The sequence below is a fragment of the Phodopus roborovskii genome, unplaced genomic scaffold, assembly GCF_943737965.1.
Source record: "Phodopus roborovskii unplaced genomic scaffold, PHOROB, whole genome shotgun sequence".
NCBI classification, from domain to species: Eukaryota; Metazoa; Chordata; class Mammalia; order Rodentia; family Cricetidae; genus Phodopus; species Phodopus roborovskii.
In genome coordinates, this window is record NW_026126511.1 from 16472533 (window position 1) to 16497472 (window position 24940).

A 24940-nucleotide genomic window follows, 5' to 3' on the forward strand; every position below is an offset into this window, starting at 1 on the left:
AGGTGTCAGTCACCACAATCAGCCCAAAAATTATTAAAAGCTTGTCTTGTTAGCATAAAATTATTGTACAAAGTAAAGGGTTTATTATGACTTCCCCATATTGATAACGAACGTTGATCTTTGATAAGGAACGTTGATCACGTTACTCTTATCGTTCTCCCTCCTTTCTTCCTTCTCCATTCCCCCTCAACATCCCTTTGTTTTACATTTTAATTTCCTTGAGTTTTTAGCAGCACTGCTGGGCGTGGAACCCAGGCCCCTAAGCACGGCAGGCAAATGCCTAAAACACAAGTCTTACACTTGTATAAATAAACCCCTCAGAGGCTTCCCACAGCTTGCAGAAGCATTCCTTGAAGAGGTGGCAAAGTGCGCCAGAGCCATGAACTCTTGACAAAACGGAAGATTTCTGGTGTGTTCCCATATTCGCTCACTCAGGGCCTCCTGGCGGTGCAGCCTGCGGATTGGTATTTGCAGTCTTTCTTGCGTGACTCTCAGTTGATGGGCACTAAATGACGTGGATGTTCTGAAGTCTAATCTACTCTCCAGACTCACCTCTTTCTGTCTAATCTCTCCAAGTTCCCCAGAGATCGACGCCTGTGTTATTATTATTTACAGTGTTGGGCATGCATTTACCCAGCTCTATCCTACGGTGTTTTCTGTCCAGTCACAGGCATAAACAACTCCCTGAGGTCCTTTCCACCGGTCCTTCTGTCCAGGCTACGGGTCCTTTCCTGCCTCCATACTGTGGCGTCTTCCACTGCTGGTCTTAGGCTTCTAGTTTTATTATAAGGCGTCTTGGCCCCTCCGGTCTCCAGACTTAGTCATTTGTGCCTCCTCGGAGCCTCCCCAGATTCATCTTGTCAGTCCTTACTACATTGTCCGTGTTTCTGTCTTCGCCTCTAGCTTCTCAGCGTTTGCTAACAGGTTTACCCGTTTCCTTTCAGTTCCCAGGGCTGGAACAACATCTGCATCGGTAGTAAGCACTCCCTAAGTGTTTGTCCAGGTGAATGAAATAAAGGGTAACCGGGTGGGTGGCAGTACAGGACCCCGAGGAATCACCGGGAGAGGGATTACACATGTGTTTGGAAGACCCGAGAAGAGATCTCGGGAGACACAACGGAGCACAGTAGGAAAGGCGCTGCTGGCGAGGGGTTTCCAGGGAGAGGGGAGGCACTTGGTAGAGGTCCAGGATTAGTTGGGAGGAAGAGAGATACAAGACTCCCACACCAAGCAGAAAGGGGAATAGTGCCACCTACTGTACCGAGGTGGCTTTCCCGCCCACAGAGTCAAAGACACTGAGAGTTTCAAGTTAAACTTTCTCTTAGTGAGCGGCAAATAAAAAATGTTCAACAAGTGGAAATGAATGTTAATGGAATTTGTGACGATTTTTTTTTGCTACAGTCTTATAAAAGAATCCCATTCGTATTAAACAAACAAACCAGCAACACAGCGACCTATCCAATGTGTGTGTGTGTGTGTGTGTGTGTGTGTGTGTGTGTGTGTACCTAAACTCTGGTCCTCTGCCTGAGCTGAGTGTGTCCTTAACCTTAAGCTGTCTCGTGACCTCCATGGCATGCACATGACCTCCTGACCTCCTGTCTCCTGACCTCCATGGCATGCACATGCACACACACATATACAACATAAGGAACACAAATAAAAAGTAAAAGCTTTCAAAGCCATGCTGATTCTCTTGATCCGCCGTCTTCTCCTTCTTGGGAGTTTTCATCCTATGTTATGTGTGGACAGGCCACCCGCCATTTGCCTTCCTTTACTGCTGGGTTTTTTTTTTTTTTTTTTTTTTTTTTTAATCTACACACAGTAATGATAGATTTAGAACACAGATACATTGGAGCACATAGCCTCTGAGCTCCTCATTCTTCCTTTCCTTTTTTAACCACAATCTGTAACCTCTGTAGACTAGCGGGAGCCAGAGGGCTCAACACTGCTTTCGACACAACCTTTGCTTAAGGCCATTTTTCCCTCTGAAGTTCAGAGTTCAGTTCTTAACTCTAGGAGGAGAGGCAATGGGCATCTTACTGCTCAAGTGTTTATAAACAGTCTAATATCCCAAAGGGCATTTCTCTGTTTACATTGTAATGATGTGTTAGGTGGAGTAAAGGCCAACGCTGGTCGTTAAATTGACTGAATCTGGCATCAACCAAAAAGCAAGCCTTGAGAGTATCAGGTTGTTTTAAGTTGGATGACACACACGGAACGTGAGTGGCACCTTCTGGTGGCAGCGCAGATGAAAGGGGTCCGTGAAAAATGCTTTGCCTTTGCCTGCTGGTCTTAGCTCTTGCTGGCAAGTTCAGCTACTCTGCTGTCGCCTCCGCTGTGGCTCCATTCCTTTGCTGATAGCAGAGCCCAGCTTCCTCAGACTTTCCAAAAGGACTGACAACCCGTAGCTTTCCAGGCATCCACCGGGTGTTCACTGCCAGCTTGGGACTGATGAGGTACCCTACTGGCTGAGAAGCTACTGCGCTCTCAGCCTTGGCAGTGTACAGATAGTCAGCACTGGACGGAACGGACAATCAGGTAAGCCTTACAAACAAAGGAACTCCCTCCTCTCTTATCCCCTTTCCTCTTCCCTCCCTCTCACTTTCTTTTCTCATCCTATTTCCCATCCAGTGACCATCTGCCTCAGACTTGTGTGTAGCTGGGCTTACAGTAACACATCACTGTGCCTGGTGGCAAAGGTGTTTTAGCTGGAGACTAATATGGCCAGGTTAATGTTTAAAATGTCATTTTGGCCAAAGCATAGATGTGCATTCATGGTCTGGAATGGCAATGTGCATGGATAGGCTGTGGGATATCAGGAGAGATTTTATTGGCAGAACTTTAACTAAAAATAAGCAAGCCAAGCAACCAACCAACAAAAATAACCCCACAAGTAGCCAGCAAACCATTAACCTATCTAGGTCTGGGACAATGAGAAAGGAAAGTTAAGCAGTTATAGATCAGTGATTTTTTAACTGGGGGTTGTCTAAGAGACTTAGCACCCTAGTAGCCGCTTATCGATGCCAGAGACAGTTTAGGTGATGTTGCTGAATATCCAACAGCACACAGAGCAAGGAATTATGTGACCAAAGGACTGAAGAGGTGGGTCAGGTAGCAAAATGCTTGCCTAGCTAGCACAAGGGCCCGAGTCCCATCTCCAGAACCCTCGTTAAAAAAGGCTGGGTATGGGGTACACTTGTGACCCCAGCGTTAGGGAGGCTGAGAAACGTGGATCCCTGGAGCTTGCTAGCCAGCTAGCCCAGCCTACTTGGTGAATTCCAGACCAGTGAGAGACCTTACCTCCATATATATGTATTTGTGTGTATATATCTATATCTATTTATCTCAAAGGTTGCCTGCACTCATGTGCGCGCGCGCACAAACACACACACACACACACACACCCAAATTATGTGACACGAAATAGCCCTGCTGAGGTGGAGAAATTCAGATGCGGAGGTTCAGTTAAGTTTGAACACTGTAGTACGTGAAATGCAGAGGAGGTAGATGCCTATGGGGCAGGGGTTTAGGGAGGTCTTTGCTGGAGGTGATTATTTGTGGATTGGCTGCAAATCTGGCAATAAGAGACACTTTCATCATTTTCCTTTATGGCAATTAGCAATCTTTTCTGCCTATGTAATACTTCTCTACACACCTCACCTTCTACGGCTAGGGGCACAGAAGCAGGCATGGCTAATGTAACGTATGTATCACATTCCAGATTGAGGTGTGCCCCTCCTTTCCCTCCCCTCCCTTCATGCCGCGAGGCCCTGTGACTCAGAGGTAAAGCTGTGGGTCCAGGAGGAGGACGGGAGCCACTGAGATTTCCTTGGAGATTTTGTGAACAGGAGGATGACACATACCTCTTTGTAAGTGGGACCCCATGAGAAACCTCCCCTTCTACATTAGCACGGCCACTGATCCATTCTTGCCTGTGCAGCTACAGGAGAGTTTCAGAGCGGACTTCCTGCTCTTCTGGCTTTTCAGTCCTTCCGCTCTCGTCCACGCGAGCTGTGATATAGATGTGCTCACTGTGGCTGGGATCCCCAGCATCCTTGTGTCCAATTGTGGTTCTCTGTGACGGTCTCCGTTTGCGGTGAAGAGAAGCTTCTTCGATGGGGGAGAGGGGAGGGTAAGTACCTCTAGGCAAAGAACTACAGGTAACTACTGCCTGCCGGGGGGAAGGAGAATTAGCCTCTCCGAGGGATGAGCCCGCCCTTATAGGCTGTCCAAAGCAGAGTGCCAGCCTTAGAAACCATATACACACGAACCGCAAATGCTCTGACTGTATAGTTGTGCATATACGTGCACACACATATGCAAATTTTATCTAACATGTATCATTAAAAAAGAGACCGCTACTAGCTGGAGAGTGGCAGAGCTTGGGAGGAGCCCCGGGGAGGACAAATGGGAGGAGGGAGAAAGGGGCAGTGATGTAACCCCATTCAAAGGGAAAACATTATGTGAAAGCTGTGCTGCCGCTGCCAACTTGTTTCCCATCCTCAGGGATCAATCCTGCGGGTGCTGGAGCCACTTATTGCACCCTAGGAGCAGAATCTCATCTCTTCTGGGCGAGCTCGTTCATCATAGCGGTTGCTCATACATTTTCCTTTAGAGTCTGAACTCCTGAGCGTCAGAGTGTGATGCGAATGGAAGCTTGTGGTGTCTCCCACTGACATCCGCTGATGTGTAGACTTGGGGATGGCTCCTGATGAGGGGTCATAATATATAAATGGGCTTGTCACATAGACTGCACCGCGGTACAATTGCTGTTCATGACTGACGGGCCCTTTGGGCCTGCTAATTCCCCAAGTCTCATCACAGTCTCTTCCTGGGGGCCTAGAATTCCTATGTTGCTGCCTATTGCAATTTTTCCTCACGTTCCACAGTTCCATTCCATTCTTCCACACTGTAGCATCTCAGAAGAATGCCACAGACGCCAAGGGACCTGCCTCTTCCCCTGGACTGAGGGTGGGACCAGGAGCTCCGCCTCATTTGCTAGTCATTCCTTCCTAACTGCATGCTGGGCAAGCAGCTTGCTGAGGGTATGCTAGGGAGGAGCAGGAAAACGGAAACAAAACACAGGTCCGTTCTTCATGACTATTTCATCCCCCGGTGTTGTGGGGGTATTTGATCACACTGTGTGAATACGTGTTGCTGTTTTAGCTTGCCTGCCTGTGGAACCTGATTGGTTTACTAAAGAGCTGCATGGCCAATAGCTAGGTGGGAGGGAATAGGCAGGACCTCCAGGGAGAGAGAAGAACTTGGGGTTAGAAGCTAGCCGTGCAGGGGGATGCCAGTAAGACACCAAGGAAGCTCAACATCCAGAACAGAGAAGAGGTAAAGAGCCACGTTATAGAGTATCGATGAATAGAAACAGGTTAATTTAAATTATAAGGGCTAGTCGGGAATAAGCCTAAGCTAAAGGCCAAGTTTTCATTAATAATAAGCCTCTGTGTCATTATCTGGCTGCTGACAGTTCCAATAGAAAGTCCAGCTGCACCCTGCTCCCTGCCCCCCACAGCTCTTTGGGTTCACTCCTAAACAGGCTTAAAAAAATTCTAAGCCGAATTTATTCGAATCTGAACAGACTCTGCCTGCCTGGCAGATGTCAACGTAATTCATCTGCCCTGAAGAAGAATATGTGCTCACAGTAGTTTTTGCTAACCTTGATTGCTATTGTTACAAAGCAGAAAGAGGTGTATGTTATATGAGTGTGAGTGTGTGTGTGTATGTGTGTGAGTGTGTGTGAGTGTATGTGTATGTGTGTGTGAGTATATGTATATGTGTATGAGTGTGTATATGTGTGTAAGTGTGTATGTGTGTGTGAGAGTGTGTGTGTATATGTGTATGTATGTGTATGTGTGAGTTTGTGTATGTGTGTGAGTGTGTGTGTGAGTGTGTATGAGTGTATGTGTGTGAGTGTGTGTCTTGCAACTTACTGTTTGAGCCCCTCTTTCATGTTTGTGAGTGTAGGACACACATGTGTGCACATGTGTGTATGTGAGTTTTTGCATATGGAGACTGTAGGTTGACATGGAAATGCCTTTCTCGATCCACTTTCCACCTTCTTAAAAATTAAAATTATTTTTTTCACATAACATATTCTGATCATGGTTCCCCTCCCCCAACTCCTTACCTCTCCACTTCTATGCCTTCTTTCTCCCTCTCCAAGAAAAAAGAAAAACGACAAAGAAAATGCACAACACACACGCACATGCGCACACACACTCACACACACTCATACACACACTCACACATACATGCACACACACTCACACACACATACACACACTCACACACATACACACACTCACACACATATACACACTCACACACATGCACACACACTCACACACATACACACACATACACACATGTGCGCACACACTCACACACATACACACATGCGCGCACACACATACACATACATGCACACACACTCACACACACATACACACACTCACACACATACACACACTCACACACATACACACACTCACACACATATACACACTCACACACATGCACACACACACATACACACATGCGCGCACACACATACACATATACACATACATACACTCACACATATACATACACATACACACATGCGCACAACACACTCACACACATATACACACACATACACACATGTGCACAGCACACTCACACACACTCCAGAACCCATAAAAACATAAAATCCAAAACCATAGTATACAATCAAAGGATTGGTAAGAAAAAACATGCCCCCCAACAAAGTAATACAAAACAAAAAGTCTGCAAAGATGCCACTGAGTTCATTTTGTGTTGGGCCTCTACTATTGGGCACGGGACCGGCCCTTAGGTGAGGCTAGCATCCCCAGTAAGACTCCATTGTACAGAGTTTCTGTCCCTAACCCCTCCCAGCTTTACTGGAAAAGTCTGGAGGAAACAAAGGCACATGAAACTGCAGATGGGTAACCTCTACCTCCCTGCCAGTGTCGCCTTTAAACAGTGGACTGCTGCACAGCTAGAAGTCGGGGGTGGAGCTGCCTGGATGGAAGGAACTGGGATGGAGAGGCATCCTTCCTTCCTTTACTGCGTGGGGAGTAAGATTCCGGGCACAGTGTAGGCTGATGGATGTTCACTGGGGAAAAATCACTTACACCAGAAACAGATGACCGCCAAGGGTTCCCGCCAAGGATGCCCCGGATGCTCTCTTGTTTCTGACCAGGAAACAAGAGAGCGAGCTGGGGTCTTGGGGACCCCAGACCTAGCCCCAACTGGTCGCATCTGTACCTGTCCCCATGCCCCAATGGGCGTGGTCAGTGCCACAGGTGTGGCGGGGTGGGTATCTCACTATACTTCCTTGTCCAGGGAGGGGGAGGGGCAGGGGAGAGAAGGGGGAGGAGAGGGGAGCATGGAATAGGCATCTCAGTAGCAGATTTGAAGGGAGAGTTTTGTCAGCAACTATCTTTTCAGATCAAGGTTCTGATTTATGTAACCCTGAGAAAGGGAAGGATCACTCTCTCTACGTGTGTGTGTGTGTGTGTGTGTGTGTGTGTGTGTGTACAAGCATGTGCTAATGAAATAGTGACAGTGAAATCAAATTTCAGTTTTGTCTCTTCATATCAGGACAGATGCCACATGGTTTTTACTCGATAATTATATATATGCTTTCCACTCTCAATGTAAATAAAATAATAAGCTAATTAACTAGTTTCTGATATAAAAGTTTAAAGACGCTCCCTTATTAATTTAGTGCATGTTCAATATATACAAAATACGGCTAAATGCTTGGCCACTGCCACTCAGACAAAAGAACCTCGGAGTAAATGTTTACTTCCAAATCACAAATTTTCAGTGAAATTTGGAGAGCACCTTTGTCTAAGAGAGCTGGACTCTTAGATACGGAGTTGTTAAGTTAAATCACATGATCTAAAAAGCTTTTATATGTCCACCTGCGCATTTCCCCCAGACACAGTTCCTGCACCTGGAAATAATTGGGGAATCCAAGTTGTCTTCTTAATTCCTGTGCACATTTTTTATCTGGAAGTGGGCAAGCTCACAAAGTGGGTTAGCTTGGAGTAAGCAGCCTACCCGATAAATAGCTATCACAATAACCCACACAGTTCAGACTTTCCTTCTGCTCCCCGGTGGCTGTAGTTGATAGCTGCTACCATTAGGTGGCACTCTTCCACCATCACGTTTGATTTAAGCCTCAAGTGACTAGAGCACCAAAATACCTAGCCTTTTCTCTTTTGACTTTGATTAAGAACATAAGATATGACTTCATCTTGGTTATTTGGCCATTATTACAGCCATGCAGTACTTGGAGAGTGGCTAACCAAGAGCTCAATACCCTCTACCATTCATATTAGAAAACTAGAGATCAATACCTTAGTTGTTGCTCTGGTTTTTATTTTAATTTTTTATGTATGTACAAATGGTCTAAGAAAGCCAATGGCTTGTAATTGCACTTTAATTGCTTGTAAGAAGATAGTCACTAGGAGGCATGATCTTGTGGCTTTACATTCTTTCTGTACCCTCTTCCAAAAGCCTTAGGTGATGGAGTGTCTCACAGAAGCATCCTTTGGGACTGGACTCCACAGCTCTGCATTCTGATTGGCTATGGTTTTCTGTAGTGGTCTCAGTCTGTTGCAAAGAGAAGTTTCCTTGATGAGAAGTGAAATGCATGAAAGTAACAGTATATGGTCTCAACAGATTGTCTTTAGCAATACATATGTATATACAGGTACATACATGAATACAATAATAATTTGAGAAAAAGGAGGCCATGGATTTGAAGGACAGTGGGAGGGGTTTCTGGGAGAGTTCGGAGGGGGGAAAAATGGGAGAAATGTTGTAATCCACTTGCAATCTCAAAAATAAACAATGACAAAAAAGAAGACAGTTAACAAGCCAATAGTCTCTCCTTAAAAGCGTGGCATATTGTAGTACCTAAATAATGTCATTTGCGGGACAGTAAAAACACATAACCCCAAGTTATTTGTTATAACATAACAGTCAAGGGCTGAAACATCCGTTTATGAAGTATGAATGTGTGGAGAATCTGTTTGTTGTTCCTGACAAATGCTCAAAGTAGTTTGCAAGCTCCTGAGCGATGCTGACCCCTGTTTATCTTGCCTGGAGGCATCTCTGTGCAAATGCGTGCTGAACATTTCTGAACACAAAAGAAAACCAGAACCGCTTTTATATTTATGTTCACTGGGTCCATTTGGGAAGAAGTTTATACATTTTTCTTTTGCCAAGTAAGATGTTTTAAAATTTGGAGACCCTAAATGTTGAAACTTTAAAACTTCTCTCTCCAATGTCTTAAAAATAAGACTGAAAATAAAAAGTTTCAGAACTTGTTATGTAAAGATTGAAACCACTTAACAAACCACACCTGTATATTTTTATTGAACAAGATCAGTTTTTTTTCTGATACAAAAATGAAATGAAATGACCTGTTTTATGAAAGCTTAAAGTTTAGGGTAGGGAGGGCCATATGGTTTGAATGTGGCTTGTTCCCGGGGTTCCTGTGCTAGAGGCTTAGTCCCAGGTGTAGTGATAGTAAGAGGTTTGAGGCTTTTAGAAGCCATTGGGTCATCGGGGAAACTCCCTGGAAAGGGACTGGCCTAGCCACCCTGAGATCACAGCTGACTCCTCATTGAAGTGAGCTGTTGAACATCAACGCCATTCCTAGACATTGCCCTCTTCCACCCGAGGCTATTTCCTTCCGGATCACTCTGATGTGTGTAAAGCAGCCATGAGCTCCTTAGCAGAAGCCAAAGAGCAGGAATTGAACAATCTTTGGCTTTGACACATTTCCCCCCCCCCCCAGCCCAAGAGCTCAAAATAAACCCTGTATTAGGGTTTCTCCTGCTGTGATGAATATATTTTGGTCATAACCAAAAGCAACTTGGGGAGAGAAGGGTTAATTTTGCCTTACAGCTTATCAATTCATCAGCTAGGAAAGCTAAAACAGGAACTCAGGGCAGGAACCTGGAGACCTCAGGGCAGGGGTTGAAGCAAGGCCAGCAACTTGCTGGCCTGCTTCCCCTGGCTTGCTCAGTCTGCTTTCTTATAGAACCCAGGACCAGCAGCCGCCCAGGGGTAGCACCACTCACCACAGGCTGGGTCCTTCCCCATCAATCATTAATGAAGAAAACACCTACAGGCTCGGTAATTCCTCAGTTGAGGCCCCCTCCTCTCAGAGGACTTTAGCTTCCGCCAAGTCCACAGGAAACCAGGCAGGACAACCCTCTCTTCTGGCTAATACTTGGCCTAGCTTGTTTTGTTCTAGTAACGGAGAAGAATGCAGTGTGGCTAGTACGGAAGAGAGCTCCGGGATGTGTAAACAGAAACCGCACACAGCTATTGCTGGTGGGTCACTTTGCATATTGTCATTCCCTCCCCCCCCCACCTCCATAGATAATTGCTTCCTATGACCTCGTGACGGGGCCACTTAACTCAGTTTTAGCTGGTGAAATTAGTAGGGCAATCTTGGATGGGACTTGTAGGACAGGTAGGTGTTACATGTATGCCTTCCTCCTGGGCGTCAAGTACATGCCACGGTCATGTCTGGTGACATCTAGTCCACTCATTGTAGTTCTGTCAAAAGAAAGGGAGGGACAGAAACAAAACTTGATTTTTATTGTTTTCCTCCTATATGTTGTGTTCAGTTTTCCAACTAAGGTCTTCTGTGACATCAGGAGTAAGAACCTGCATTTCATTAGTAAGAAATTTATCTTTGGGCAGCTAGAAATAGAAACACTGTAACGGCCAGGCCTAGCAATCAGACCTCTTTCACACAAACGGGAGCACAGGCCACCAACAAAAGTTACTTCTGAAGGTCGGGAGGGAATTTAAGTGAAAGGAGTATTGATTAATCCAGGGCAGCTGAACAGGCAGACTCTAAGCCGCGGGGTGGGTGCAGAAGACATGTATTCCTGATAAAGGGGACAGAGGAGACCAGGGGTGGGAAAGGGCCCTTCCATTATCTCCTCTTGGCTGGAAACCCTTCTGTACGCCCTCCTTTGAGGAGACCAGAGTATCCAAGAGTAATCTGATGTCTGTAAGCACTATTCTGAGAAAGCCAGGCTCTGCCCTCCTTCCCCTCACAGCTAGAATGTGTTCCATCATTTTAATTACTCCCTTGTCTACCTCTTGGCTCACTCCCCCAGGGAAACCCAACTTTTAGCTTCTCATGAGTATCCCAGAACATAGCTGGAGGAAAAAAAAAAAAAAACCAAGCATCTTTTGATGTCTGGGCAGGGGGGTGTTTTTGTCACCTTCCCTGAGGCACAGAGGGGGAGTTCAGTGTTCTCCACTGGGCATCTGAAGCATTGCTTGGGACACTGAAAGCCGCAATGCATGCTGGTATATATTGAGATTTCTGTAAGAGCTCTGATGGAGCAGTCAAGGATAACTGTTTGATTATTTGAAACTGCTAACTAGAGCCAAAAATAGTACTGTCAAATAAAACAATAGGTAGGGCTGATTTGAAACACACATCCATCAATAAGTGACAATATAAATGTTTCAATGACATGCAGATTAAGCAGGATGAACATGTATTCGTAACTTCACTCCGTCATCATCATCATCATCATCATCATCAGACAAGTTCTACTTGACAAAAGGAAAAACTGAGCAAAATGAGGTTATTTTCTTAAACAGACAGGTGTATTTCTTCAACCAACATGTGTTGGTTGCAAAGTACACTCTCATAAACAAAGGATTGTCTGTTGCGAAATGTGTCTGTTTTCTGTAGCTTCTCCCCAGCACGGGAAACCTGTGTGTCTGAGACATAGCTGTGTCTTCAGCACCCACACAGGGCCTGCACATGACCTGTGCCACCACTTGAGAGATGATTACACTGTGCCTCCCGCAGAAGAGGTGTTCAACACACAGACCATGGGAGCATCCCTGAATCCTTGGATCAGCTTAGCATGGGTCACTGGAAGAGTAAGGAAGAGGGTGGTGATAGGTTCAAGACCAGGAAAGCATCCCCGAATCCTTGGATCAGCTTAGCATGGGTCATTAGAAGTATAAGAAGGAGGGTGGTGATAGATTCAGGATAAAGGACCAGACAATAAATGTGTACCATACTCTTGACCACTCTGCTATCCTTGAGTGTTTTAAGGGCATCTGGCCTTAGATGATATGAGCAAGGATAGTCTTCTAGAATATGCCAGTGTTCTGGCAGTGACAATTTTTGAAATAAAAGCTTCTTGTTTCTGTCTGCAGCATGCAAGTCTCCACCTCTGTGATGAAATATTTACAAACACATCAACGCACAGCGCTAGTCTCCGAGGGCTGATGAAAAACCTGGCTGCTTTAACTTTAAAAAAGTTAATATTCACTCCTTAAAGTGTGGTTAGGTTTTCAGAAAGACTGCCCAGGAAGTGAGGAGTTGTCATGTACTATTTCCATCCTTTGCCTTGCACAATGACTCTGAGATTATGTTGTTTATGATAAATGTCAGTTAAGGGGTGTTACTTCTCCATCATTGTGTTTCTGTAACTGTTTGTGAAAGGGAGATCGGCCCTGCCCCCAGTGGGTACAGGACATACCCAGACACCAAATTCTCATCACAAACCAGAGTTATTAGTCTGGAGGGGAAAGCAAGTGGGGAGGGAGGGAAGCTCTGAAGGTGGCAGGCACAGTAAGCACAGGCAAACAAGAAAAGCGAAGAGAGTGTGCAGAGTGCGATTTAAGGGGAAACGGGAAGTCTGTGCTAGGATGAGCTGGGAAATCCTGATTGGACAATTGGCCAAGTAATGCACTCTGATTCTTGGACCTTGGTGTTTTGTCTCTGGAATGAGTCACTACCCAAATGAGGGAAGAGACCTTGGGTTAGCTTCGGGGATGCAACAGTGTTTAGTAAGGGAGAGGAAAAGGGTAAAAGGGCAAAAGCTGCCTGCCATGTTTGCCATGCTCAGCCTGAGCTTGCTTGCCACACCGGGCCGGCTAGAGCCCTTCTTGTGCCTCAGCTTTGAGCTATTAAAACGGAGAGGTTTGATTTGCACAATTCCCAAACCTTAAAAGCTATTGTAGAGAGAGTGGGGGAGATGGCTTAGCCCACAAAGTGCTTGCTATGCAAGTACTTGGACTTGAATTCCGATCCCGCCACCCACATGAAAAGCTGGGCATGTTGGTGGTGTACATCTACAACTCTAGACACGGGAGTGCAGAGAAGGGGGGTACCTGGAGCTTTCTGGCCAGTTAGTCTGGCCAGTTAGTGAGCTCCAGGCTCAGTGAGACTATATCAAAAAAAAAAAAAAAAAAGGTGAGGCATGATAGAAGATGCATACATACATGTGTATGCACTTCGGCACACTCATGAACATATGTACACATACCAAAACACATACATGAATTTATACATGTGTACTCACCATACTAGTGTACAAAAATAAAGATAAATATGCCATTATACATAGTATGTATTGCACATAATGTATATTTAGTATCATTGTATATGTATTATTATTCAGGCACTATAGTGCATTGGTTTAATGAACTTACAGAGTCTTGGATCAGATGTCCCATCCCTGACTTACAGGGAGGTAACTTCCTTCTGTATGATCCTTACATGTCACACATGGAATTCTTGGTGGCTTCTGATTTTGCTACTTTCTCACCTCTGTAGGGGGTGGGGAAGGTGTTTCAGAGTACATTGCCCCAAGCCATGCATGTGGCTGTCAGAGGTCAACTTTTAGGAGTTAGTTCTTTCTTTCTGACACATGCGTGCCTTCCGGTGGTCAAACTAAGATTGTCAGGGTAGGTAGCAAACACCTTTGCCCACTGAGCCATCGGCCTTGCCCAATATTCTTCTTATGGGCCAAGGACTCATGGTGGTCCATCCATGACTTGAAGCAGGTTGGGTACATAGCATGTGCTCCATTAATATTCAAGTGGTTATTGAACACATGTGAAGATGGGCTGAAGCTCTGCTGCATTGCCAACTTCTGTCCATCAAAAACTAGCTTCCTTTGCAGCGTGCACGTGTAATCTTTCTCTTTTGGAGCACGACAGCTTGTGTGCAATGTGGAAACACCACAGTAGTTTGGAGGGCCTTTCCACTACCCCTGAGCTTAAGTCTTCATCATTTCCTGGCCAAGGCTCCCAGATTAGGCAGAGCGAAAGCCATTGTCTTGTGTGGTGAAGGCTCCTGATGTTGTCTTCGTGAGTCAGATACTGTGGAATGAAACACTGTGTTATCTCATGAGTTGGGTTAGATTTTTGTTCAGATTTAACATGCAACATAGTTGAGAGCATTTAAGCAAATTTTCTTGGTATTTTAGATTTTAAATGAAGTCAAAGGACATGAACTTCAAAGGACATGCTTATCCTGTCTATATTTGACTGTTAAAAAAAATACCCGCACCTTTTCTTAGAGTAAGTCATACTGAAAAACATAAATTAAAAGTTTAATATCTTTAAGGCCATTTCTTTTGCTGTAAAACATTATGGCACATTACTGTAGTAACTGGAAAGCAACTTGGGGAAAGGATTTTTCCATCCATAATTATACCAAACAAATGATCGTACAATTACATAAAATGTTAACCATTATAGTCTAGCCAGTGGCTTGGCTTCTCATCCAAACCTCACAATGAAATATGCAGACTTTCTGGAACCACATATTAAAATCTCAGCAGGCGAATCAGCCCTTCATCTTTTTTTCTTTTCTGAGTAACTTAAACTCGGTCTTACTCAGCATGTTACAGAAACCCCAGGGAGGAGATCTCTAAACCCCAATGTCCAAAGGTGAGACCCTGATAGCCACCGCCATGGGACTGCCTTTGTCCTTGTTTATTTTTGGGCGTGTGGATCTACCTTGCAGTGAGGTGCCCTGTTTCAGAGTCTTATAAAAGGAGATCGGCTGACTCTACACAGCACGGAGTATAAAGCAACTGTACGGCATTTGAATGTGAAACATCTTTGAAGGAATGCCCCAACTAGAGGTAATTCCAGCTTCGTCCCAATAAGGCTGTGGGCTCCAGGGTGACTGTTTGGAGTGACATTCAGTTGCGAGTTTTGACACGGCTGTTGAACGGTGTTCCGAGTACTGAAGAAGGGGTCTGGCAACTAGAGGTCATCTGTTTAAATGAAATAAACCAGACCCAGGAAGACAAATACCACACTCACGTTGGCTCTCATTAGTGAATTATACTTTTTAACTATATAAAAGTGTTAATAGGTATGTGACATGAAAATAGACTAGGAGACTGCAGGGACAGGGAAGGAGACGTGAGCAGAGAGGGAAGGCTCGGGGGTGAACACAGCAAAAATACATACTGGACTTAAAAGTCTTGTCTGGGTAAAATCCAGCACCATATAGTGAATATAAACCAAACCAAACCAACATGCAACAACAGAAGGGAAATCAGGGAGCATCACTCAGGGCTTCACCTCAGCCTCCCCTAGGAGGCAGTCTGTGTTCCGATGCTACTTGAAGGGTGCCTTAACTCACCCAAGCTTTTGAAGACTATTTTTCCTCATTTGTAGCTTAGGCTGGATGACCCCTCCCAAAACTGTTAAGAACAAAAGGACTTGTGTACGTGTGTGTGTGTGTGTGTGTGTGTGTGTGTGTGTGTGTGTGTGGTGGGCATGTGTTCAGTTACTCCAGTGCCAAGTTTGATATTTAAAGCCACAAGTCAAATGCAACTGTTCAGTTTTATGAGCCCCAGAAGAGCGGCGGATACTGCTTGCATTTGAAGACCAGAACCTGGATCTCAGCAGTTTCACAGACCCACTTTATCCTTGTCTAGAGTTAATGAGATCAGAATAAAACCAAACAAACACTCGCAGAGTCCAGCGCTTCGCAGACTGTGGTGATAGATCAGAGCACCAGAAATAAATCACATTCATTGTCATAGAGGACGGAGCATGGACAATGGTGTCTCTCCTCTACCTGTGTCTCCTCTATCTGTGGACCTAGAGAATCTTAAGTGAGGAGGACTGTTTCTAGGATAGAAGGAATGATAGCCAAGGACCTAACTTCTGATCCCATCTTTCCACAGGGGCTACACTGGAAACCACAGTGTAGGGCATCAACTGCAGGCTTTAGAATAAGTCACTAATACCACCACTGTCTCCAACAGCAGTTTGGAGCTACACTAAGATTTCATCCCAATCCTCACTTTGCCTCCAGTTTCTTGTCTATAAAGTGGCAAAATAATAGAAAGTGCAGCTTAGTCAGGAGGCTGTGAGATGCAGTGTGGAAAAGCCAGACTCCTGGGTCCAAATTCCAGAGCAATTATCACACGCTATGTGGTCCCGGAAAAGAAATGAACCTCTCTCTATTTTGGGTTGTTATCCCCAAACTGGGCTATCACAATTCTATAACATAATAGAGCTTCTGTGGCAATTTAAATGACTTTGTGTCTGCACTGCAGTAGAAACAGGGAGGCGATACGTGGTGAGGGTTAATGAAACACTCACTATTATATCAGTGTTTTTGGAAAAGTTTTAAATATTGTTTGTAAAGACATGAATATAAAGATAAAGACATTTCTGACACTCTGCTTCTATGTTTGGTTCTATTAAATACAAAATATTAGATATAAAAACAGTGATAATGTTATAACATTGGGGTAATCTTTGTTTCCTAGTAACTTGGCATTGCCTTCCTCCTAATACTTTCCCCATTTGAAGATTACATATTGGCGTATTTAAGCAAATCTTAATTAAGATCAATGTTTCCTAATTTACTTAAACCAAATGCCATTTAGTTAATCTCTGCACCCAATTCTTTTCTCCCTGTGAATGTTGAAGTCAATGATTTTCACAGGAGAGAGATTTACACGTGCTGGGAGGATGATAAGTGTACCAAATATTTGTTCAGGACAGTTTCTGGTCCTGGCTCTTTCTTCACAGCATCCATTTTAATGTCCCTGCCATTCATTTATTCATTCAGGATTTATTGAGCAGACTTGTCGGGCACCATGATAAGTGCTGGAAAATAGAGATTCTGACACTCGAATGGTGTTTTACAGCTTACAGATCATTTTCACATATATTAAATCCGTTCAGTCCTCAGAGGCATTCACTTCATTTCGCTCCAGTTATCCATTCTCTCTTAGCCTTGTATTTCCCCCAATGTTCCTTCCCTCCAATCACTGCAGAGTATTTGCTAAGTGCTTTGGTGGGGTGAGGTGGGGGTGGCAACCACAGGTTGGAAAAGCAGGTGGTGAGTAGGCATGAGACTGAGGGCTAGAAACACTTCTAGTATCTTATACTTTACCTTCCAGGTCCAAGCTCTTGTAAGATGTATTCTCTTTTACTTAGGCAAGTGCAAAGCGTCACATGGGAAAGATCGCTAATCATCAATGTGTCCTTCGCCACCAGAGAATGGGTTGAACTGAAACACAGGGAGGATACTTCCCCAAGTATCTTTCTGAATCTCCATCCCATTGGGTTTATTCAACATCCTGGATGCTCTAAAGAGCTATAAGCCCCTTCAACATACCCAGGCCAATAGATACAAGCAACCAAGTTACTAAGTTTTGTGACACTAACCAATTCACAAGAATCAAAAGACACGAAATCAACCGGAAAATTATTTTCATGTAATTGAGCCTTAAATCTGCGTTTAATCCGTTAATGTCTGTCATTCACATAGGAAATGCCAGGGGCTCTTCTGTGGGAAGTGGCTTGCAGAGGATGAGTGTGTCATCTCAAGAGGTAAAGAACAAAGTTGTCTGCGGCTGGTTGTAGGCACACAGCATCTCTCACCTTCAGGTGTAGTCAGTGACTGTGTCAAGGACACTCGTGTTCATAGGACACCAGTGGATGGCACACTGCATAAACCTGTACTTGCAGACAAACTCATTCCCCACCCAGGCGCCTTGGACTAGTTTCACATCTGCCTAGAATGCTATTATTCTAGAATGTGCTATGGTTCTCTCTTTTTAGGTCCCTGTCATTTCCACAGAGACAGTGTGTGTGTGTGTGTGTGTGTGTGTGTGTGTGAGTGTGTGTGTATGCATATATGTGTATTATAAACTCTAAGAGGGCAGTGATTATTTTCTCTTTTAAATTTTTATATAAATTTGAAACAAGCTTGTTTTACATGTTAATCCCAGTTCCTGCACCCTCCCTTCCTCCCCACGAACCCACATCCCATCGCCTTTCTGCTCTCCAGGGAGGGTGAGGCCTTCCATGGGGAGTCTTCAAAGTCTGTCATATCATTTGGAGCAGGGCCTAAGCCCTCCCACATGTGTTTATGCTGAGACAGTATCCCTCTATGTGGAATGGGCTCCCACTGTCCATTCGTATACTAAGGATAAATACTGATCCACTACCAGAGGCTCCATAGACTGTCTAGGCCTCCTAACTAACACCCACATCCAGGGGGTCTGGGTCCGTCCTATTCTGGATTCCCAGCTATCAGACTGGGGTCCATGACCTGACTGGGGTCAGGTCAGCTGTTTCTGTGGGATTCCCCAGCCTGGTCTTGGCCCCTTTGCTCATCACTCCTCTCTCTCTGCAACTGGATTCCAAGAGTTTGGCTCAGTGTTTAGCTGTGGGTGTCTGCTTCTGCTTCCATCAGCTACTGGATGAAGGCTCTAGGATGACATATAAGGTAGTCATCAATATCATTATCAGGGAAGGGCATTTAAGGCAGCCTCTCCACTATTGCTTAGATTTTAGTTGGGGTCATCCTTGTAGATCTCTGGACATTTCCCAAGTGCCAGATTTCTCTCTAAACCTATGCTGGCTATTATGGTATCTCTTTTCTTGCTCTCCTCTATTCATCCCCCAACTCAATCTTCCTGCTCTCTCATGTCCTGCTCTCTCCTCCTCTTCTCCCCCTGACTTTCTCCTTCTCTCCTCTCCCCATGCTCCCAATTTGCTCAGGAGATCTTGTCCCTTTCCCTTCTCTGGGGGACCATGTATGTCTCTCTTAGAGTCCTCCTTGTTTCCTAGCTTCTCTGGTGGTGTGAATGGGAGGCTGGCGACCCTTTGCTCTATGTCTAATATTCATATATGTGTGAGTACATACTGTGTTTGTCTTTTTGTGACTGGGTTACCTCACTCAGGATGGTTTCTAGTTCCATCCATTGAGGGCAATGATTGTTTTCTAATACGCTTCCTGGGAAGACACAGTGGTAGACCCTGAATGAATATTGATGGAATAAGCGAATGAGCAAAATATTTATGAGAGAATTATAAAACCCCAGCTGGGCTCTAAATAGTAGGGATAAAGTAATGAATGAAGCTGGCCAACATCCCTGAACCCTTCGGATCTTACCTTCTGGCGCAGGGAAAGTGACTTTCAACAAATAAGACAGGAAAGGGGAGCTGCCAGAAGATAGCTGGGCGTCACCACACAGGGCGATGGAGAAAGGGCACCTGGAGAAGGCAGGGAGAGAAGAGGAATACACAGTGTAGGGGGAGGGTGGGCCATTCAGGCAAAGAGAAAAAGCAGGGCCAGGAGTCTGTGGGGTCAAACCCAGCGCTTTCTTTGTGAAGTGTCGAGGGATGGGGCCAGAGGAGCAGTCAGACTCAAGCATCCCGTCTTTCAGGTTGCTAGAAGGAGTTTGGGTTTGCTCTTATGTGAGCTGGGGAAGCACTGTAGGGCTCCAGGCAGAGTGACACATCTGATGCAGAGTGACTCGATCCTCCTCTTGTTCTAGTGATACAAGGCTGATGGGTGCTGGGATGGAAGCAAGGCTTGGATACAAGGCTCAGGCAGTGATCCAAGCAAGAGGAGAAGCTGGTGTGGTCCACAGAGGCGGTGAAATCCCTGAGACAGGAGGATCTTGAAGGGAGACCGGACAGAATCTGTGGAAACAATGGACAAAAGTAATGACCCAACGGTGCCACGGTGACACAAAAGTCTTTTCTTGGGTTTACAGACGAGAGCCGGTTTTGTCAGGCCCCAGACGCGGAGGTAGCAGCTTCTGTGCTGGGACTTGGAATTCTTGGGTCAACTATCATTTGTCCCAAAGAACAGTCCAAAAATGTTGCAACACATTCAGTACCAAAAAATCCGTGCTTGAATTAAGCAGCCTGGTGTGGGGCGTGATCTAATTTCAGCTCGCTGACACAAGTGCAATAATTGTTCGGCAGACATAAACATTTCAAAAACGAAAATGACACTTATCCGTGAGAAGACTATCAAGCTCCTCAGACGGTTGAACAAAGGGTAAACATCATTATCGAGGACAAAGATCTTTCCTGGCTTATTGGGGTCAGAGCCTGTCCTTCACAGTGGTCTGATAACTGTTCATGGCTGCTCTGAAGGGGCCCTGGCTGGTCTTCTGCCTCCTACGCCTCACGGCCTGACACTGAGCACGGAACAGCGTTTATTAACCTCGTGGTTTCTGAAACCCTTCTCTATCTCCATCTTCTGGAATCCCTTGCCTGTGTATTATTTACCCAAACCAACAACCACATAACCACTCGCAAATTTAGAGTTTCAGAATGAGTCGAGATGGAAATTTGAAGAGAGCAAGCTGCTTCATTCCTCTGGAGACCAGGGAAGGCTTCCTGCAAGAGGAGTTCCGTGGGCTGCAATTTGCACATGACTTTGCAGGAAGTAGGAGGCCATAGAGACCAGGGCAGGATCCGGAAGCCCTATAAAAAAAATCCACATCTCTGGTGCATTGTCCTGTTAGACACAGAAGAGAAAGCTGGCAGGACCAGAGACAAGTGACCCTGGACCTCTAGAGTAGCTGTACATATACTTCATATGTAAGTGCATTACATTTTTAAGAGGCAAATAAAATATTGTTAAAAACCGCCTAAAGTGGAATTTTCTGGTGCGATTCACAGATGGCTGAAAGGAACCCGAGGCCTCACATTCCGCTTTCAGAAGCGCTTGGTAGCCTTCATGAGGACACAGTATAAGCCCCACCTTTCGCCCACCCAACTTCCTCTTCTAGCCGTTTCTGCTCACTGCAGTACTATGTTGAGGTTTCCTGACAAAAGAGTTTATGCATTCTCATAGTAAACTATCACAACACCTAGTTTTTTTTTTTTTTTTGAGGTTATTTTGCAGTCACGTGAAAAACCTTTGGGTGCTCTGGGGTTGGAGTGACCCCCACGTCTCCCCAGAGCTTGTGTCTCTCTTCAGAACTTCCAGAGACCCGGGGATCCTCTACCTCAGCCCTCTGCACAGTTAGAAGCGGGTAGGTCTAGAGGGCGCTAGGCCACAGTCAACCAAGCCTTTTCCAGGCAGCCAGAAAGTTTCCGACCCCTTCTGGAGTCCCTTGCTGCGGGCTGCGGTCGGCAGAGAAAGGGACCCGAGACGATCGTTTTAGAGAACAGCCTTGTGGGGAAGCGCCCGAGGCTATGACCCACTGCGAAAGAGGAAGGAGAGCTGGGCCGGGGTGCGGCACGGGTGGGTGGGCGGGCGGGCGGGCGGGCGAGCGGTGACAGTCTGGTCGCCCCCCGGAGCGCGCGGGTCAGGGTGGAGCCTGCAGCCCCGAGCCGCGTCAGCGTTTAGCATGCAAATCCATTTCCCGCTCCTCCTCTCCCCCCCAGCCCTCCCCGCCCTCCCCGCCCCGGGAGCGAGCTCAGCGGCTCCGCAGCCGCCCACGCCTCCTGCGCGCCGCGGCGCCCGGGCGGGCGGCTCTACTTAAGCGGCGCGCGGGCCGCGACCCGCCACTCGCCTGGAGCGCGCGGGCGAGGCGGGCGCAGCGCACCGGGGCTCTCGTGGGCGCACAGCTGCGCGCTCGCACCGCGCGGCTCTCGGTGGCAGCGGCCGCCCGAGCGCGGGGCTCCCGGGATAAGAGCCGCCGCAGCTCCCGATCGCGACCCTGCTCCCGGTCGCTGGCCCATCCCGGCCACCTCTTTGGCCATGGCTCTGGCGGACAGCACCCGAGGATTACCCAACGGGGGTGGAGGCGGGGGTGGCAGCGGCTCGTCGTCGTCCTCGGCGGAGCCGCCGCTCTTCCCGGACATCGTGGAGCTGAACGTGGGGGGGCAGGTGTATGTGACCCGGCGCTGCACCGTGGTGTCTGTGCCCGACTCGCTGCTCTGGCGTATGTTCACGCAGCAGCAGCCGCAGGAGCTGGCCCGGGACAGCAAAGGCCGCTTCTTTCTGGATCGGGACGGCTTCCTGTTCCGCTACATCCTGGATTACCTGCGGGACTTGCAGCTCGTGCTGCCCGACTACTTCCCGGAGCGCAGCCGGCTGCAGCGGGAGGCCGAGTACTTCGAGCTGCCGGAGCTCGTGCGTCGCCTCGGGGCGCCCCAGCAGCCGGGTCCCGGGCCACCGCCGCCGCACTCGCGCCGCGGGGTCCACAAGGAGGGCTCGCTGGGCGACGAGCTGCTGCCGCTGGGCTACTCGGAGACCGAGCCGCCGCAGGAGGGCGCCTCGGCCGGGGCGCCGTCGCCCACGCTGGAGCTGGCTAGCCGCAGCCCGTCCGGGGGCGCGGCGGGTCCCCTGCTCACGCCGTCCCAGTCCTTGGACGGCAGCCGGCGCTCCGGCTACATCACCATCGGCTACCGCGGCTCCTACACCATCGGGCGCGACGCCCAGGCGGACGCCAAGTTCCGGCGGGTGGCGCGAATCACGGTGTGCGGCAAGACGTCGCTGGCCAAGGAGGTGTTTGGGGACACCCTGAACGAGAGCCGGGACCCTGACCGGCCCCCGGAGCGCTACACGTCGCGCTATTATCTCAAGTTCAACTTCCTAGAGCAGGCCTTCGATAAGCTGTCTGAGTCGGGCTTCCACATGGTGGCGTGCAGCTCCACCGGCACCTGCGCCTTTGCCAGCAGCACCGACCAGAGCGAGGACAAGATCTGGACCAGCTACACCGAGTACGTCTTCTGCAGGGAGTGAGATCCCCAGACCCCTTGCCATTCCTGCACCCGCTTCCCTTCCTCCACGCCGGGTGTGGGTACAGGCTTAGAGATGCCCTAGCCCCCTTCCCCTGGTGCCCTGGTTCCCTCTGCTCCCCACCCCGCCCCCTCCGCCCTCAGTAGCTCACCCAGACCGGTCAGCTCCCTTGAAAATCGCAGCCACAAATCTGGGCTTCTTCGCCTTCGTTGGACCCCGCTAACCGAGAGTGCGCAGACGTAGCCCTTCTTCACCTCCGCTTCCTCTACTCCTGGCCTCCGAGCACCCTTCCCCCAGACTGAACTTGAGTGGAGATCTAGTGGGGCAGTGGGAGCGCAAAGTCACCAAGTACCTGTGAATGACCCAGTCGTTCAGGACCCGATTGGACGGTGTCCAGCGTGCAGTGCGGAAGAGTCTTTGGAATCTCAAGTCGATAGAGATTTCAGAGATGAGGACAGAGAGCTCTGTGAGGGGACAGTGTTTTAAAAGGTTCTTACGGACTTGATCTTCATAGGAGAAAGTTTTAGTAGACCACCGATGGAAGACTGTAATGCTGGAATTAACACCCCATGGAGGCAGTTCAGAGGCTGTAAATAAAGTGACTTTTTTTTTTTTTTTAAGTTACAGGTAGGAGTAAATCCTAGTCCAGGTAACAGGAGGTTCCTATTTTCCACACACAATAGACCTCCCGTGGCTTGAACGTGATCCTCCTGCCTGCGGAGGATCTTGTCAGCTTTTGCCTGAGCTTTAGGTTTTATTGGTCAAGGCAGCACTTGGAGCCAGGAGCTAGGAGCAGGAGGCAAGGCTGCCCAGGCCCCCAGCGCTGCAGGAAGTCACTTGGCAGTGGCAGTAATGCAGGGGTGTTAGTAGGATCTACAGCCCTTAGGTCTAGGACTAGTGGGAGGGGAGGGGAGGGAGGAAGGAGGGGAGGAAGGGCGGGGAGGGAGGAGAGGACAGACTTGTTTATTATTTGCAAGTTGGAAGTTTGTGCCATCCGTTTGAGTACATGCACATTTAAAAATATCAGACAGTACGTGTAAACTTAGATTCCTATCAAGATTAGTAAAAGCCCACTTTAAGCTGGAAGTTTATCGAGCTGTTTTGAGTCCTAAACTTTTACGTTACTAACACTTGTATAACCTAACCAAAGAGTTACCTAGTGGAGTTTTAGCGGTTTGAGCGTTTGTTTTCTTGTTGATTATTTTTCCTCATTTTGTAGCCGATTCACTTAAGTAAGTTTGGTTTTTAGCTCCTTAGACTTAAGATCTCTTCTTCTTCTTATTTTTAAATTTCTGGCTTTTCTTTCCTGAGCCCAGCAAGTATGGGCAGTTCTGAAAACACAAACAACGCCATTTCTGTCATGCGTTTGTTTGGGGTTTCAGTGGACTCTTTTCTGTGACAGAGCTGAAGATAAACTAAGCACGGGAACCGCCCATCTGCAGACAGCCGTGAAGTGAAAATGTTCTCAAATGAAGGCGAATAAACACTTCGGTGTGAGCTGAGCAATAACATGGTGTTTTAGGTAAATGCAGCAGCAACGGGAGACCTTATGCCTTTACTCTCACCTGGAGTGAATTCCTAGTGTCTATCCTATGTACACTGCAGCCGCAGGGAGGCAAATCCGGATGCTTCCTGCTGATAGGCATCCTTTGACTTATCTAACTTATCTGTGATGATGGATGGACAAGCTTTTTTTTTTTTTTTTTTTTTTTTTGTGCGTGTGTGGTTTGTTTCACCATCTTTCTCTGAAATATGTTTTCAAAGATTTTGTAAGAGTCGTTGTAAGTGTTCAAAGTAGTGCTGTTTTTCTTTCTCTTTAAGACTGAACTGTACTGAACTTCCCTGTGTCCATGGCAGATGTTATGAATTAGGACAGTTTTATCCTCAGACTCGTGTGATCCAATCTGTACATACCATACATATATAAACATTTTACAGGAATCATTTAGTTTTTTAATTCATCTACTAATGCCATACAATTTACTCTATTTACCCCCTGGTAACTTGCATTTGTTGGTATATATACAAAAGCAACATGTTTTGGTGAGTTTCTCATATCCTCGCCTATGAACTTGGGTCAGGAAAACATTCATAACTATGAGGTTGGGTTTGCTCCATACATTTTTGCTGGGATGTTAGTTGTATCCCATT

The 24940-nt window shown here is 46.9% G+C and overlaps 1 protein-coding gene across 1 annotated transcript; it reads left to right on the forward strand.

The window, feature by feature from the left end:
- Nucleotides 1–21711: 21711 nt before the first annotated feature.
- On the forward strand, nt 21712–23695 carry Kctd12 (potassium channel tetramerization domain containing 12). Its single transcript, XM_051195276.1, has one exon. It carries the CDS (start codon nt 21806–21808, stop codon nt 22790–22792), a length of 987 nt encoding a protein of 328 aa, XP_051051233.1. The 5' UTR covers nt 21712–21805; the 3' UTR covers nt 22793–23695.
- The last annotated feature ends 1245 nt before the right edge of the window (nt 23696–24940 follow it).

Coding starts and splice junctions, on each gene's coding strand:
- Kctd12 (XM_051195276.1), top strand. CDS start 21,806: ATGGCTCTGGCGGACAGCACCCGAGGATTACCCAACGGGGGTGGAGGC.